Source organism: Gymnodraco acuticeps, unplaced genomic scaffold (genome assembly GCF_902827175.1).
Source record: "Gymnodraco acuticeps unplaced genomic scaffold, fGymAcu1.1, whole genome shotgun sequence".
NCBI lineage: Eukaryota > Metazoa > Chordata > Actinopteri > Perciformes > Bathydraconidae > Gymnodraco > Gymnodraco acuticeps.
Window position 1 is genome coordinate 1,008,285 of NW_022992193.1, and position 14,334 is coordinate 1,022,618.

Here is a 14,334-nt window from a genome sequence, read left to right on the forward strand (position 1 = left end):
ACTCCTATGCGCATGTTTGCAACCTTAGTGGGGCTCTTAGAGGTTGTATCTACTCTGTCCAAATTAGATGGATAGTGTATACAAAGTCTGTATGAAAAACTACTAAAATATATATTTTTCTCCTCAAAAGTAGGCTTTTCAGTAGGTCACATGTCTTGTTAACTAGTTAGCAGATCTTGTTGTTTTGTTGCCTTCTGAGCTGTTTTATTCATGATGATGATAGTGGGCAGCTTTTCTTTGATACAAGTGAGACTTCCACGAACCCCTGAACTACATCACAGGATTTGTGGTGACCGAGATTAATAAGGAAATCACCTGCTTGCTGTGGTTACAAGAAACTAAAAACCACCCTGTTTTTTATCGGAAAGATTTAGGGGGGTTTCAAGGAATCATCCCAAAGCCTAGTCTGTGTGTCTGGCTACAGGGAAATGCTTTCCGAAGAAGGATCTATAAATATCAATGTATGGCGATTGTACAAAGCGGCAGTGTTTTGAGCCTTTTGTCATTAAACTTGACTCAATGACTGTTTGTTGTCCTGTAAAACTGCTTCAGGGGTTGTGTAAAGTCCAAGGCTACGTAATGAGGTTTTGAAAGCTTCCCTGCCACCATTTTTCAAAAAACACTTTCAGCTAGAAACACCGTAAGATAGTTGTTTTGCTTGATTTACCAGATATAAGTACAAATACAAGTAATTTGCCTGGTTCTTGCTTTAAAGCTTTTATGTAGCAAGAAGATAGCCTATGTGAATATATAACTTAGACAATAATGAACATCAACATACATTGTCTTAAAGTCAAACCTTTTTATTTGTTATCCTAATTGTGCAGTAGGTTTGTTAGAGGAACTGTATACATTTAACTTGACACTACTTTGTAAATGTTTGTGCCAGACTTTGTTTCCCTACAACCACAGCAGTGAAGTGCGGCACATAGCCAATCAAAAAACGCGCCAAAGTAATGAGTTAGCCAATCGTAGCACAGCAGGAAGAGGTGATGCAGAAGTGCATGGCGCCGTTTGCGTAAGTATGAGAAATAACATTAAATAACGACGTAACATTAATACATACAAATCTTTACAAGTCATGACAGCAAAACAAACTACCCACAGTCGCTTACATTTTACAAAAGCAGTCTTCTTGTCTTAGCATTTGCAAGCTAAGCTAACAAGCTAATGCCAGCTAATTCTATCTATTCTACAACTTTATGTAACATTTACCCAAGTTGTCCAAATCTTGGGCGCAGGAAGGAGCCGTCCCAAAACGGTTCTTCCTAGGAAGTCGTAAATGTCTTTCCTGTAATTGGAATCAAGACCAATAGTCTGACATCAAGAAGTGTTTTGGAAATGTTGCCTTTTCAAAGATCATAGGAATAAGCCAACATGTTCTGGAATAAGTACTGTAACATTTGTGGGTATTGGCAATGTCCCAATGATTACAATTGCTGTCAACAATAAAGAAGTTTGTATTCTTAGGGGAAATGGGAATTAAAGGAACACATCACCACTCCTTCGACAACAGAAGTATCTTTCAAATCACATGCAAACCTGAACAAATTGCATTTGATCCAGCCTCACACATTTGATGATCAACAAACTGGGATATAAAGTGCGCAGTCAGTTCTGTCATTCAGTCTCCAGACACTTCGCCAGCATGAACACAATTTTCGTTATCGGCCAGATCATTGGCATCGCCTCCATCTCCGTCGCCCTCCTCTTCGCCCTCGCCAAGCTGGTTTCCCGCCGCAGCCATGATCAGGACGGTTACGGCTCTGCGGTGCTGATAACGGGCTGCGACAGTGGCTTCGGGCACCAGCTGGCACGCGTTTTGGACGACAAAGGGTTTGTGGTGTTCGCAGGGTGCCTGGCTCCAGAAGGACCGGGCGCCCAGAGTCTGGCTGAAAAAAGCTCCAGTAATCTGAAAGTCCTCAAACTGGACGTCACCAGCAATGAAGAGGTGCAGCAAGCGAAGAAGACGGTCCTGCAGAACCTGCCAGACAAAGGTGAGGTTATTAAACACAAAACATATTACACTGTTTGAAGCTGGATGTGTATGGGAGCAAACTCAGCAAAAAAATATAGAAAATGACAAAATATTGTATAATTTTGTCTTCAATTGGCCTTGTTTTATATTTAAATCAAGGTTCAAGGTTCTTTATTTTGTCATACGAACAGTGTAGTTATGCCGATGGAATTCTTAGGTCACAGGCAAATGATGGATTATCAAATAATTCATGAGTTTTTTTGTGACTTGTTTACTTCCTTATTGTCTTTTTTATGACCCTTCTCCAGATTTGATGTGTATGGAAGCTCAATTCTGCTCAACAGAAATAGGGGAGGGGCCTACTTTCTTAAACAAAAAAATATGACATAAAACTAGGACTACCTTTTTTACATTAACCATATTTGTTGTCATTCATAAACTATTTTTTTGTTTTTTTCCCTAGTATATATTAATTCAATGAGTTATGAGTAACTCTTTGAGAGTCTTATTTCTGAATCAGGGCTTTTAGTGTCATTTTGATATAGTATTTTCTTTTGAGTCCTTCCTTTCATGGCAGTGATGCGACCATGCAAATGATATGTCCACAACCACGATGATCATTCAAAAGATAATGTCCCTTCAGGACACGTTTTGATCAACTTGATCAAAACGTGTCCTGAAAGGATCTTTTGAATGATCGTCGTGGTTGCACGTCAACTGATTTCAAATAAGTGCTACATAAAACATATGCACAATACACACACTTAAGTCCTCAAATCGTCTCTTTCTGAACCATAACGTTGATTTTCCCTCAGGCCTGTGGGCGGTCGTGAGCAACGCTGGAATCACGGACTGGGCAGAGATTGAATGGAGCTCCATCGAAGATTTCCAACGAATGATCGACATCAATCTGTTCGGCTCAATCCGGGTCTCTTCTGCGTTCCTACCTTTGGTTCGTGCTGCTAAAGGTAAGCTTAAAAAAATTACCTACATATCAACTTAACCTCACATTCTTATATCTATAACCTTGAACAGTTTGCACGTATACTATTGTGAAGTAAACATTTTCTGTTTCAGGTCGGATGGTCTTCATGTCCAGCATTTTTGCTTTCTTTAACTGCCTGAACATGGGGGCTTACAGCGTGTCCAAGAGAGGCCTGGAGGCGTTTGCAGACTGTCTGCGGGTAGAAATGGCCAGTTTTGGAGTGAAGGTAATGTTATGTTTCTGTAAAACTATAGGGAAGTCTAGGATAGGAAGACACATTTTTGGATTACATTTAGGCCACTGAATTATTTTTTCCCCAACTTTAAAATACTTATTTTTACTGCTTAAATATGACCCTCACCTAAAAGCAGATATCTTGATGTTACATATTCTTCATTTGTTCAGGTCAGCATCATCCAGCCGGGTAACTTCGGCCAGGCCACCAACATCCGGAAGATGAAAACCGGTTTGGATATTTGGGAGAAATTAGACGGGGAACGTAAGCAGATCTTCAACCTGCAGTACATGGAGCTGGCCAACGAGTACTTCATATCCACGTGCAAGGGGGGGTTTAAAGACGCCAAGATGGTGATCGACGCCATGCTGCACGCCGTCACGTCCTCACGGCCAAAGTACAGATACCTGCTGGTCTCCACGGTGGACATGCTCTTCTTCCAGCTCTTCCCCTTCCTCCCCACCGCCCTCACCGACGCCGTGTTCTCGCTCAGCCCCATGTACGACAAGAGAAAAGCATTGCTCTACACTAAATAAGAAGAATCTCTCTTCATTTTGTACATTATGTTATCTGTGATCTTGTGTTCATTCACAGCTGAGCCTTTTGTGTACTGTATCCATTATCATTTTCTGTCAGCTGGTTGTATTTTCTCATCCCCCTAGTGTAATATAGTATATAATCGCCATCATCATGTGTGTGACTTTGGTATCTCATTTAAAACAAAAACAGTGTCTGTGTTTCACCTCAGTTGATCTTTAAGAAGCCAGAAGGGCCAAAAAGGTAATTTAAGTTCAAGATAAACCATTTAGAGCTAGAGTTTGTGACTTTCAGGTCTACCAGTACATAATAAGCCATCGGGATGGTTATTTATACAAAGACACTTGTAAAGACTTTGCATGTATTTATATATTTCCAGTAAACTGAAGACTTTTGTATTTAACGATCTATAGGAAGAGATTACAATGTTAGAAAAGAGAAAGAAGTTGAAATGTTGAGACACTTGGGAATAAAGTACGGAGTCAAACATGTTTAGAATGATTATGAATTGAGTGAATAACCAAGGACTGAGTCTAATGTGTTGACATCACACAATGCTTTCCTTTCTTTTCTGGGTAAATCAAAAAGAGCTGCCTCACCCTGTGCTGTGAAATCAGGATTTATTTATTTTCAGAGAAACTGACTCATCTCAGTGACGGAAGTGGAACCATCAGAGCAGAAGATACATTAGTCTTAGTGGGACAGTAACAAATAATCATGAAGATGAGGGGAAGTGTGTGGTGAGGGAAAGTTTGATGATTGTTCTGGTCAATATAACTTTCTAGAAACTGCCCGATTAAATCTTCTGCAAATGAAAACAAAACTAATTCGAAGAAGAAATTGCTTTCATAACATTACCGAATAAATGTTATAACTTTCATCCTCTGCTGCTGTCACACGTTACACAATCCTGTTGCTTTTATTAACATGTATTTCTAATAAACCCTTTTTTTAACAGTTATGGCTCGTATTTTCTTTTCTAATTCTTTTTTTATTACTATTACTATTTGTATTCATTTGAATGTTTTCGAGGATTGTATATTTCAGCATCTCAAGCCTTTATGTCCTCATTGAAAGACACTGGGTAAACAGAAAAATATGACCCAAACGTCTGTTACTTTTTCAAACACACCTTTTTATATAACATTGTGTTCGTTTGGTCATCTTAAATTCACTGCTAACCATTTAGTTCTGTCATATTTTAAATAGTTCCTATTTTATTTAACAATAACGGTTTCTAATAAACTGTACAAAGTAATGTAATGTAAAGTAATGTACGCCTTTGAGGCAATTCATTAATTTTAATGGAGGTTACTTTTATGAAAAGTATTGAAGTTGGTCTGAATAGATCATGTGGATGATAATGAAGAATAATAATTCTTTGATGACAGCGACATTCATTCAGTGTAATTGTCAGGGTCTTAATAATTTTAACTCTCTAATTAGATATGTGTTCTTATTCACTCTGAAGCTTAAATACATTTCATAATTTAGATTTTTGGAATAAAAATTAGTCAGTTACTTTAATATATTTTCAGTTTTCTACACGTCTTTTATCAGTTTTTAAATGTTTTCTTCAGTGAATAAAAGATATATTTAGCTGAAATAAAAAAAAACAGTATAAAAAAATGACACAGAGGATGTTTTAATCTACTTCAACAAAACAAACAAAGAAGAATCCTAAAAAAGATAGCAGCTCTAAGTTAGGCCCCGTCCACACGGAAACGAAACGGGTGTTATTATAGTTCTTTATCGTATGGACGGTTCGTCCACACGAGGCCGTAACGGAACCGCGGAAACGGAGCCCTCAAACGATAACACATCCCAAAGTGGGAAGGTCTGGTAACGTAAAGCTTGCAGCACCGTGTGTACGCTGTAAACGATCATAGCCCCGCCTCTCCCCACCTCTCCTGCTCACCCCCGCCTCATTGCTGATGCGTTTCGCCAACAACAACAACAACAATGGCGGATCACAGGGTTGCGTTCGTGCTCCAGATGCTACTGACCATGATACAGATGTTAGTGCTAAATCTACAGCTCCTCTACCACAACCATCAGCAACAAGTGGACATGGAGAACTACATGAACTACATGTTGCTAAATCCACCGCGGGGCATAAACAGAAGGGCAACCATGGCAACCATGCTCGGGGGTCTTCTTCGCTGCTTTTGGTGTATTTTGTGTCGGAAGTACAGCGCCACTTACAGGCCCGGCATATGTACTACAGCGGGTCGAGCATTCTTGTGTGGACGGACAGGTTTCTTGAGCCGATTCCGTGTGGACGGAAGACTTTTTTGATATCTACTTTGGTTCATTTTCGTCTCCGTATGGACGGGTTAAATAGGGGTATTTGTGGTAGAGTTTAAACAATTTGCAACACATTTATCAAGCAAAACTATATCATTTCAAAATAAAGGAATAAGGAAACATCTTCTCTTTTATTATAGGACCCTTTTTTTCTTTTCGTACAGACATGCCACTCGTACGCCACCTTGTAAGAATAGTTAATTATTTTTGTGTTTGAATTAAAACATCCCAGAGAGCCAGGGAGGCAGGAAGAGCCCGACGGTCCCCAGCAGACAGACCATAATGAACATCCAGAGGAAGATCCGGTCCACCACCATGGCAACGTACTTCCATTCCTCCTTCACCTGCAGGGAGAGGAGACGGGAAAACAAATCACTTCCTGTCAACACTAACACACATACAATCAGATTATTATCTTAATGTACTGAAAGAACAATCTCTCAAACATATTGACACCTTCTGTTTTACCGGTGTCGTTAAAACAAATCAGTGCTTGTCTCTCAATGTTGTTAATCTTCCAGAAGGGCCCAATGCTTCATTTCAAAGAAATAGAAAAGTGTTTCAGCCCTCACAGAGAAGTCTGCGTCCTCGGCTCTGAGATGCTCCGCGATGTAGATAACCCCCCCCAGGGCCGACACCACCGCAGGAGTCAGGAGAGAGGCAGCCGGGGTCGAACCATCACCCACAGGAGGGGTGTCCCAGTCCCCTCTGAGGGAGGGGTGTCTCCGTGGGAGGAGGAGGTAACCCAGAGATGGGGGAGAAATCTGCAAATTATCCACGTGGAGGTCGCAGAAGTGAATCTCCTCTCCCGTATCCAAAGAGTGGAGCTGCTGGCCGCCGTGGCAACCGCTGCCAACATTCTGGTAACCATGGATATCAATGTCAGACTCCAAGGTGGATACGCAGTGGGCAGGGCCTGTCATCAGGTGACGCCGCCTGAAAGAAAAGTGAGTTTATGTACAAAAAACAGCATTTTTTACTTCAAAAGTGATGCTTTGGCTGATTAAAATACTGTAAAAGTGGCACAGTTATTACTTTAAGCTGCTGTAATCAATCGTTTGAGTTATTTCAACAACTTTTCACCATCACAGTTTGTTTCTTCTGCTCTCCAGTGGCCAGTTAATCCATTTTGTAAAGCACGTAGAGCTGCACGTGATGTATGAAAAGTGCTATATAAATAAAGCGTTATTATTCTTCTACAGTGAATGATTTGAACCTGCATCTATGAACTTTTTACCAAACAAAATGTCCGCCGTCTGATCTCTCTCACCTGGCAGGCCTTGGTGGTCGCTTCATGCACAACCAGCGAGGCACTGCCGACAGGAAGAGCCTCTTCACCCAGCGCGGCATGGTGTGCGTGGCCGAGGAGCGGTGTTGCACGTTGAGCACGAACACGGTGATGACGATGGACAGCGTGACGAAGATCATGGTGAAGAGCAGGTACTCGCCGATGAGCGGGATGACCAGCGAGGTGGAGGGGATGATCTCGGTGATGAGCAGCAGGAAGACGGTGAGCGACAGCAGCACAGAGATGCACAGCGTGATCTTCTCGCCGCAGTCGGACGGCAGGTAGAAGACTAGCACCGTGAGGCAGGAGATCAGCAGGCAGGGGATGATGAGGTTGACAGTGTAGAAGAGCGGCAGGCGGCGGATGATGAAGTAGTACGTGATGTCGGGGTAGATCTCGTGGCAGCAGTCGTATTTCTTGGTGTTGTAGGTACCCACGGCGTTGACTATCGCCCACTCTCCGCTCTCCCAGTAATCCTAGAATTATATTATGTCTTTTAAAGGTCACCTATTATGCAAAATCCACTTTTTCATGTTTTTACATCAACATGTGTCCCCTCCCCTCTGTGTAGAGAAATACAATGATCTGTTTGGTGTTTCGAGCCAAACACTACAGAGACATGTTTTGTTTATATCTGAGACCTATAATATATTGAGGAAAAACAGTATAATAGGGGACCTTTAATTGCTAAAGTTAACATGGAAATCAGTATTTTCATAGAAGCTTTTGTGAGCAGTTAAGATTGAAAAGCTATTACAATTCATTTTGGGAGGAACATTAATGTTTGTACCAGCTTTCTTCCAATATTTACTGTGATATTTACAAAGAAATGTCAAAAGGTGAAGTTTATGGTGGCGCTAAAAGTCCGTACAGTTCATCTTATAGGAACCTCGAAAATTTCGTTACCAAATTTCACTGAAATACATTCATATCAAATTACGTCATAATAGACCAAAGGGTTGTTTTTGAGTTGGGGAGGAATGGAAATGTGAAACTAAAAAGCTATAAGTAAAGTTATAAGTTAGCATGTAGCTAAAAACTTACATTTAAGCTTTGAAAGTCCCACTATTCAGAAAACCTCCATGTTTTAAACCTGAGGAATCCCTCCAGGATTAGGCGTTTCCTCTTTTGAAATCTGATTCATGCATTTCGTTTTTTTCATTAGTGCTGCAATCGCAATGCAACAGCAACACACAGAGAACTTTGCTGTTCATTAAAAAAGTAGCCTGCAGCCAGTATTTAGCTTCTGCAGATCCACAGATAAGAGGAATCACAAAGCACAGAGGGGCCAGTTGTGGCTAAATAACCAAATGTGAAAAGAAACCTTCAGATCCACGGTGTTCTCGAAGGGCTCCAGGTCGATCTTTGCGCGGTCGTAGGTCCAGGAGCCGAACTTCATCTTGCAGCTCTGCTGGTCGAAGGGGAAGAAGGTGACATCGATGGAGCAGGAGGACTTGTAGATGGCCGGGGGCACCCAGCGGACCAGACCGGTGTGAAAGAGATGGGCCTTCGTCATGTGGGTGACTGCAAACTCTCCATCTGCACTGGAAAAGCAATACAGAAATCTGACACAAATATTGAGGCATTATCAGCCTAAAAAGGAGGTTTTCCAGATGTTTTTGTTCTCAAACTCTAAAGGTGAATTTATAAACCTCAAGCTATTCCCCTTTTAATAATTGATCACTGAATGCTATTCATGATGCAAGCTCATTTACACAAATGCTGAAGGAGGAGAACGTTTCCGCTCTATCCAGACACATTTAAGGATTAATACTTCCTCTGGGGAAAGGAAACCAGACTGAAACTGTGTGATGCAACATCGCTGCACAGAGGCAGTAGAATCCGGGTCATTTATTCAACAGGATCATTTGCATGTAATCTGAATTGAAATGCAGAAACCTCCCCTCCTCATACGCTCTTCAGCAGATGAGGACGTTGTTATGGATCAAGCGGGTAATTGATCACTACAGATCATTTCATCTCCACCTACAGACAGTCAAAGTAGAGCCTGTTTAACAGTCCTGAGATGGATTTATGTTTAAGTTTATATCCGAAAAATGATAATTAACAGCTTTTTAGGGGTCGAAACATACTTACATCCTCGTACTTTAGCGTCCATTTAAAGTTTAGTAACTTTTTACACAAAATACCTCACCCAAATGTAACTATCTAAGTACGTGTGTCATTGTCTTTTATACTATAACGATTTTCTGAGTTCAGTCTGTCCAGTATATTTCGTTTTTGTGTATTAATGGTGTACTTGTTTTTTATTCTTTTGTATTATCTGAGTTCATAAACAGGGAGGATTTGTGGTGTTGAATGTGTGAACTTTTTTACTTGTTGTACAGCACAATATCTGGCACCCAGATGAGCTCAGAAGGGACTCTGATGGACGTCACGTTGTCGAAGTCAGACGGATTCCACTGCAGCTTATAGTCAGTCCATTCCTGCCAACAAATACACATATTTTACGACAAAGAAAACACTTTTAGTGGTATAGATTTCATACTAAAGTAATGAATATCAGTACAAAAGATTGACTCGTTAATCAGCTATCGAGAACTCACATGTGTCTGATCGTTGGTCAGGTGCTTATATTCAACTCAGTGATGGAAAGTACATTTTGAAGTATTCTCTTGACTTATTGTACACTACAATGGAAGCAAATATCGTAGTTTGTACTCTACAGTTATTTGACAACATTAGTTACTTTGCAGGTTCAATGAACTAGGATGGATTAAGAAACTTGAAAAAATACATTTAATTAAGCTCTATCTTTTACCAGCTCCTGATATATAATAATGAAGACATTAATGCATTAAAATCCAGTGGTATAATGTATTTTAATCCAAAACAGGCATTTTTACTTACTTTTAGTTTGGGTACGTATTGATACTTTTACTCAGAGTAAGTACAAAAAGTAATAAGGACATTTACCTGTAACATTATTTATACACTGTGGTATTACTGTTTTAGTAGTAACCCTATCTGATCCCTTCTTTTTTACCTGTTTCAGCCACACGTTGGTCGTCATCATCTGATTTTTCTCATCCTGTTTTGGAGCCAAACAGTGGCACAAAATGTGGAATTGGTGAGGATTCATTCATATAATCAAATCAGTTTTTAATTTACAGATATGTGTTCCCACCACGTCGATCAGCTGTGCGATGGAGAGGCCGAACTTCACGATGACCACGTCTGAGATGTTCCGTGCCGGACGCGTCCACTTGCTGTATCGTCCAAACAGACTCCTGAAGAGAGCGTCCTCTGTGTGGAGACGAGTCCAGTCTTCAGCCTGACCTGAGGAGAGAGAGACAGAAATACAGGGTTGGGAGGGGTACTTTAAAAATGTCATCCGTTACAATTACTATGTGCCTAAACAACAATGTAATCATTAACCTAACAATCTAAAAGTAATGTAACCTGAATACTTTCTGTTACTTTTGGATTACCTTAACATCCGACACAATTCAACTTAATATTATTGCTTTCATCTTTTCATCTTCACTGGCTTCTGGTAACTGCTAGAATCCACTTCAAGACACTGGTACTTGCTTACCATGCTGCGAATGGATCTGGCCCTTCGTACATCCAGGACATGGTTAAACCGTACACCCCAGCGCGTGCACTACGCTCTGCATCAGCCAAACGACTCGCTGCGCCCTCGCTGCGAGGGGGACCCAAGTTCCCATCGGCGAAAACACGTGGGTTTGCTGTCCTGGCTCCAGGATGGTGGAATGAGCTCCCCATTGACATCAGGACAGCAGATAGCTTACACACCTTCCGGCGCAAACTGAAAACTCATCTCTTTCGACTCCACTTCGAGCGATAGAACTATTAACGAAGCACTTTTATACCAATAAAGGACTGGCTTATCTAAAGCCAGTTGAGTAGCACTTGAAATGTTTTTGCTCTATGAAGCCTGATGTACTTATATGATTCTGTTTTCTTCAAGTTGTATTTTGTTGGTCGAACGCACTTATTGTAAGTCGCTTTGGATAAAAGCGTCAGCTAAATGCAATGTAATGTAATGTAATCTAACCTGATATAGTTATGTGAAATCTGTTGACATAATACATTTAATTAAAGTCACTCTTTTAGTTGTTCAGTGTATGCTAGACCTACAGAATTGTAGAGTTTACAAAAAGTGTTTTAGTTTAATATATGCATAAAAAGCAAACATTATTTTTGTTTTAATGAATCAGGTGTCCACCTACTGTCACGATCTGTCTGTGTTTTATTTTGTCATCTCAAGATCTGTCTTAGTTTTCCCGTTTCATTTTGAAACGTGTTTCTAAATAGTAACAGTAATCTGATTACATCTTTTTTTTATGTACTGTATCTGTAAGGGAATACAGTTACTTTTTTTGGTATGCTGATTACATAATCCCTTTACATGTAATCCGTTACTCCACAAGCCTGGTTGGACGATATATTGTCCCAGATATAATTGCGATAAACGATATTGCCATTTGTGATCTCTGTCTTGTCCACATATTGTACAGTAAAACACGAAATTGAGTATCTAATGTATTTTTACTATTTTTATTTTATACTTTTTTATCAGAGTATTTTAACTCCAACTTGCATTTCTATTCTCCTTCATTTCGTTTCTGATTTATCTCGTCACCTTCCTGTCCCCCAAGGTTTAAAGAGCTATTTCCTTTATTCCCCTTCATGCTCAACCAAAGGCATTACAGTTGAACAAATGAGTATCAGTGTCTATTCTCCGGGGGAAAAGCAATTACCGTATCTTTACTGTTCATAAAATGTCCCACGGTCAAACACTGCACTTCGATTTCATTTTATGCCACACAGCAAAGTCACTAAGAGATAAGTGAAGTTAAAAATCAACTCTGAGCCAAGTTTCCCAGCAGCCATCACTCATCAGATTCATAATTTCATGCTTGAAATAAACCTCTCTGAGTCCAAGTGTTCAACCTTTTGTGTCCGTGTTAATTTGATTTGTCATGCAGGTTAAATGAATTTTAAAATCCTCTTTTCAGCAATCTCTCTGCCTCCTCTCTGGCAGGCGAGATCTGGCATCACCGGAAAGCTATTTAGGATTAGCTTGTGCAAAAAACACAAACTGTGCAAATGTGTGTAATGCCAGTGTTTGTGAATATATTGCCTATTTATACCCGAGAAAATTATGTTTCAGGTGGAAGAGAAACTTGTTGGATTACGATGCAGGATTTTGTCCAAAACGTATCACTGCACACAAACTCCATATTGTATTTGTTATACCTGTTATATCTAATAATTTATTCAATTCTCCAGCTGTATCAAATTGCTCCTTCACTTGTCTTGATGATAGGTCTGAATGTAGAGGCGTCTTTGATATTATGTACTATAAACATTATTATTTTTGTATTCTGAATGCATGCTTCAAGTTTCTGCAGAACATCTGTTTCATTTATTTAAATGGTTTTGTCTTTGTTTGTTTGAATCTGTGTCTTTTGTTTTGTTTCCATTCATATTCATATGATTATGGTGATTTGTTATATATGAATGCACCTGCCAATTACCTGAGCAAGTTAGATGCTGCGTATCACAGTGCACTGAGATTTTTGACAAATTGTAAAGCACTTACGCATCACTGTACCCTGTATACCAAGGCGGTTATGCCATCACTTACTGTACGGAGGCTCAGTCACTGGTACTTTTTCATTTACAAAGCCATGTTGGATAAACTACCATCTTATATCTGCTCCCTGATCTCTCTGCGAATTGAAAGTACTTATTGCCTGAGATCGCATGCTGTGGTTTTATTAAATGTGCCAAGTGCTCGGACTGTCTTAGGGAAGAAAGCTTTTAGATGTGCAGCTCCACTAACATGGAACAGTCTGCAAAAATAATGGAAAATTACCAAGCTAGTACCACTACATGTTTTTAAAGCTCGGTTGGATGCTACAAAATCAGATGCTGTTGGTACCTGTACTTGTGGTTAAATATGTAAATTGTAATCCCTGTACATTTTGCTGTATGATGTCCTTTTGTTGTTCTGTTGTTTATGTCTTCTTGTGGAACCTACTGCTGCAGGTCTCCCTTGAAAAAGAGATCATTGATCTCAATGGGATTTTACCTGGATAAATAAAGGTTTTGAATTGAATTGAATAGTGCTGTAATAAAACGATGGATAGACAACAATATTAAAATTGTATGTTTTTCGTTACCTTCATGGTTTTAAAACTGCCCATATTATACCGTAGAATGTACAAATACCATGAAGAATTATAACAACATATATTTTGGGAAGTCTATAAAAATCACTCAAAGAATACATGACAGTGAACATTAGACATATTTGACTTGATACACCCTTTTTATAATAATACTGCAGAAGTATGACAATTAGATTGTTAAAAGTACTTGGAAATGTTAAATATATATATTCCTGACTGAGTACATTTCATAAACGTGTTTTCATACCACAGGAGGTCTTGATATTAAGTGCTCCTGAATGCAGCTCTACTTTAGATTTGCTTATATAGACTTTTAGTGTTACATTTTAGGTACACATTTTTAACACTTACTAAAATAAAGATAATTTAAAACTGAATAATTCTTGTTTTTCTAACCAACGAGTTTATCTTATAGCAACATTTCCTGAGTTTCATTTTCTTTTGATTGCATTAAAATACAAATGACTTTAATTCGAAACACGTCTCTGCCCCTCAGTTAAAGAGCCTGTGTCCTGATTTCTTGTGTTGTGTTAAAAGACCCTATTTAGTATAATATTAACACTCAAACACACCACCCTGCCACATTAACATTAAAACTGTTTTTTTTAATAAGAAAACCATTGCTGATGCATCTCGATTCAAATGTTATAATTTAATCTGCGGACATTTGTCCATCCCACTCACCGGAGATGATGCAGATCCAGAGGAGGAATAGCGCTAAAATCCGGGTGAAATGTATTTTCAGCTCCATTTAAATCAATATAAATAAACTCCAATTTTTTTTAAATCAAAGCTCAGTTTGTCCTTAAACTATTCCGC

At 39.5% G+C, this 14,334-nt stretch overlaps 2 protein-coding genes across 2 annotated transcripts; one reads left to right on the forward strand and one right to left on the reverse strand.

Annotated features, from left to right (window-relative positions):
• Window positions 1-1,648: 1,648 nt before the first annotated feature.
• LOC117539371 (D-beta-hydroxybutyrate dehydrogenase, mitochondrial-like) lies at window positions 1,649-4,656 on the forward strand. Its single transcript, XM_034205525.1, has 4 exons — window positions 1,649-1,997; window positions 2,794-2,946; window positions 3,056-3,189; window positions 3,369-4,656. The coding sequence occupies exons 1-4, from the start codon at window positions 1,649-1,651 to the stop codon at window positions 3,732-3,734; spliced, it is 1,002 nt and encodes a 333-aa protein (XP_034061416.1). The 3' UTR covers window positions 3,735-4,656.
• A 1,524-nt stretch (window positions 4,657-6,180) lies between these two features.
• Window positions 6,181-14,253, reverse strand: LOC117539323 (neuronal acetylcholine receptor subunit alpha-2-like). The gene is made up of 8 exons (XM_034205458.1): window positions 14,200-14,253; window positions 10,479-10,630; window positions 10,338-10,382; window positions 9,668-9,777; window positions 8,655-8,874; window positions 7,313-7,806; window positions 6,615-6,978; window positions 6,181-6,386 (listed from the first exon to the last, which is right to left on the reverse strand). The coding sequence occupies exons 3-8, from the start codon at window positions 10,365-10,367 to the stop codon at window positions 6,261-6,263; spliced, it is 1,344 nt and encodes a 447-aa protein (XP_034061349.1). The 5' UTR covers window positions 10,368-10,382; window positions 10,479-10,630; window positions 14,200-14,253; the 3' UTR covers window positions 6,181-6,260.
• Window positions 14,254-14,334: the final 81 nt, after the last annotated feature.

What these genes read in the sequence shown, in the direction of transcription:
- LOC117539371 (XM_034205525.1), top strand. Translation starts at nt 1,649, where the DNA reads ATGAACACAATTTTCGTTATCGGCCAGATCATTGGCATCGCCTCCATC. An exon ending in GCAGAACCTGCCAGACAAAG is followed by an intron (nt 1,998 to 2,793) that starts GTGAGGTTATTA and finishes ATTTTCCCTCAG; the next exon opens with GCCTGTGGGCGGTCGTGAGC. An exon ending in TTTGGTTCGTGCTGCTAAAG is followed by an intron (nt 2,947 to 3,055) that starts GTAAGCTTAAAA and finishes TTTCTGTTTCAG; the next exon opens with GTCGGATGGTCTTCATGTCC.
- LOC117539323 (XM_034205458.1), bottom strand. Translation starts at nt 10,367, where the DNA reads ATGATGACGACCAACGTGTGGCTGAAACAG. An exon ending in CCAACGTGTGGCTGAAACAG is followed by an intron (nt 9,778 to 10,337) that starts GTAAAAAAGAAG and finishes ATTTGTTGGCAG; the next exon opens with GAATGGACTGACTATAAGCT. An exon ending in CCGAGGACGCAGACTTCTCT is followed by an intron (nt 6,387 to 6,614) that starts GTGAGGGCTGAA and finishes CTCTCCCTGCAG; the next exon opens with GTGAAGGAGGAATGGAAGTA.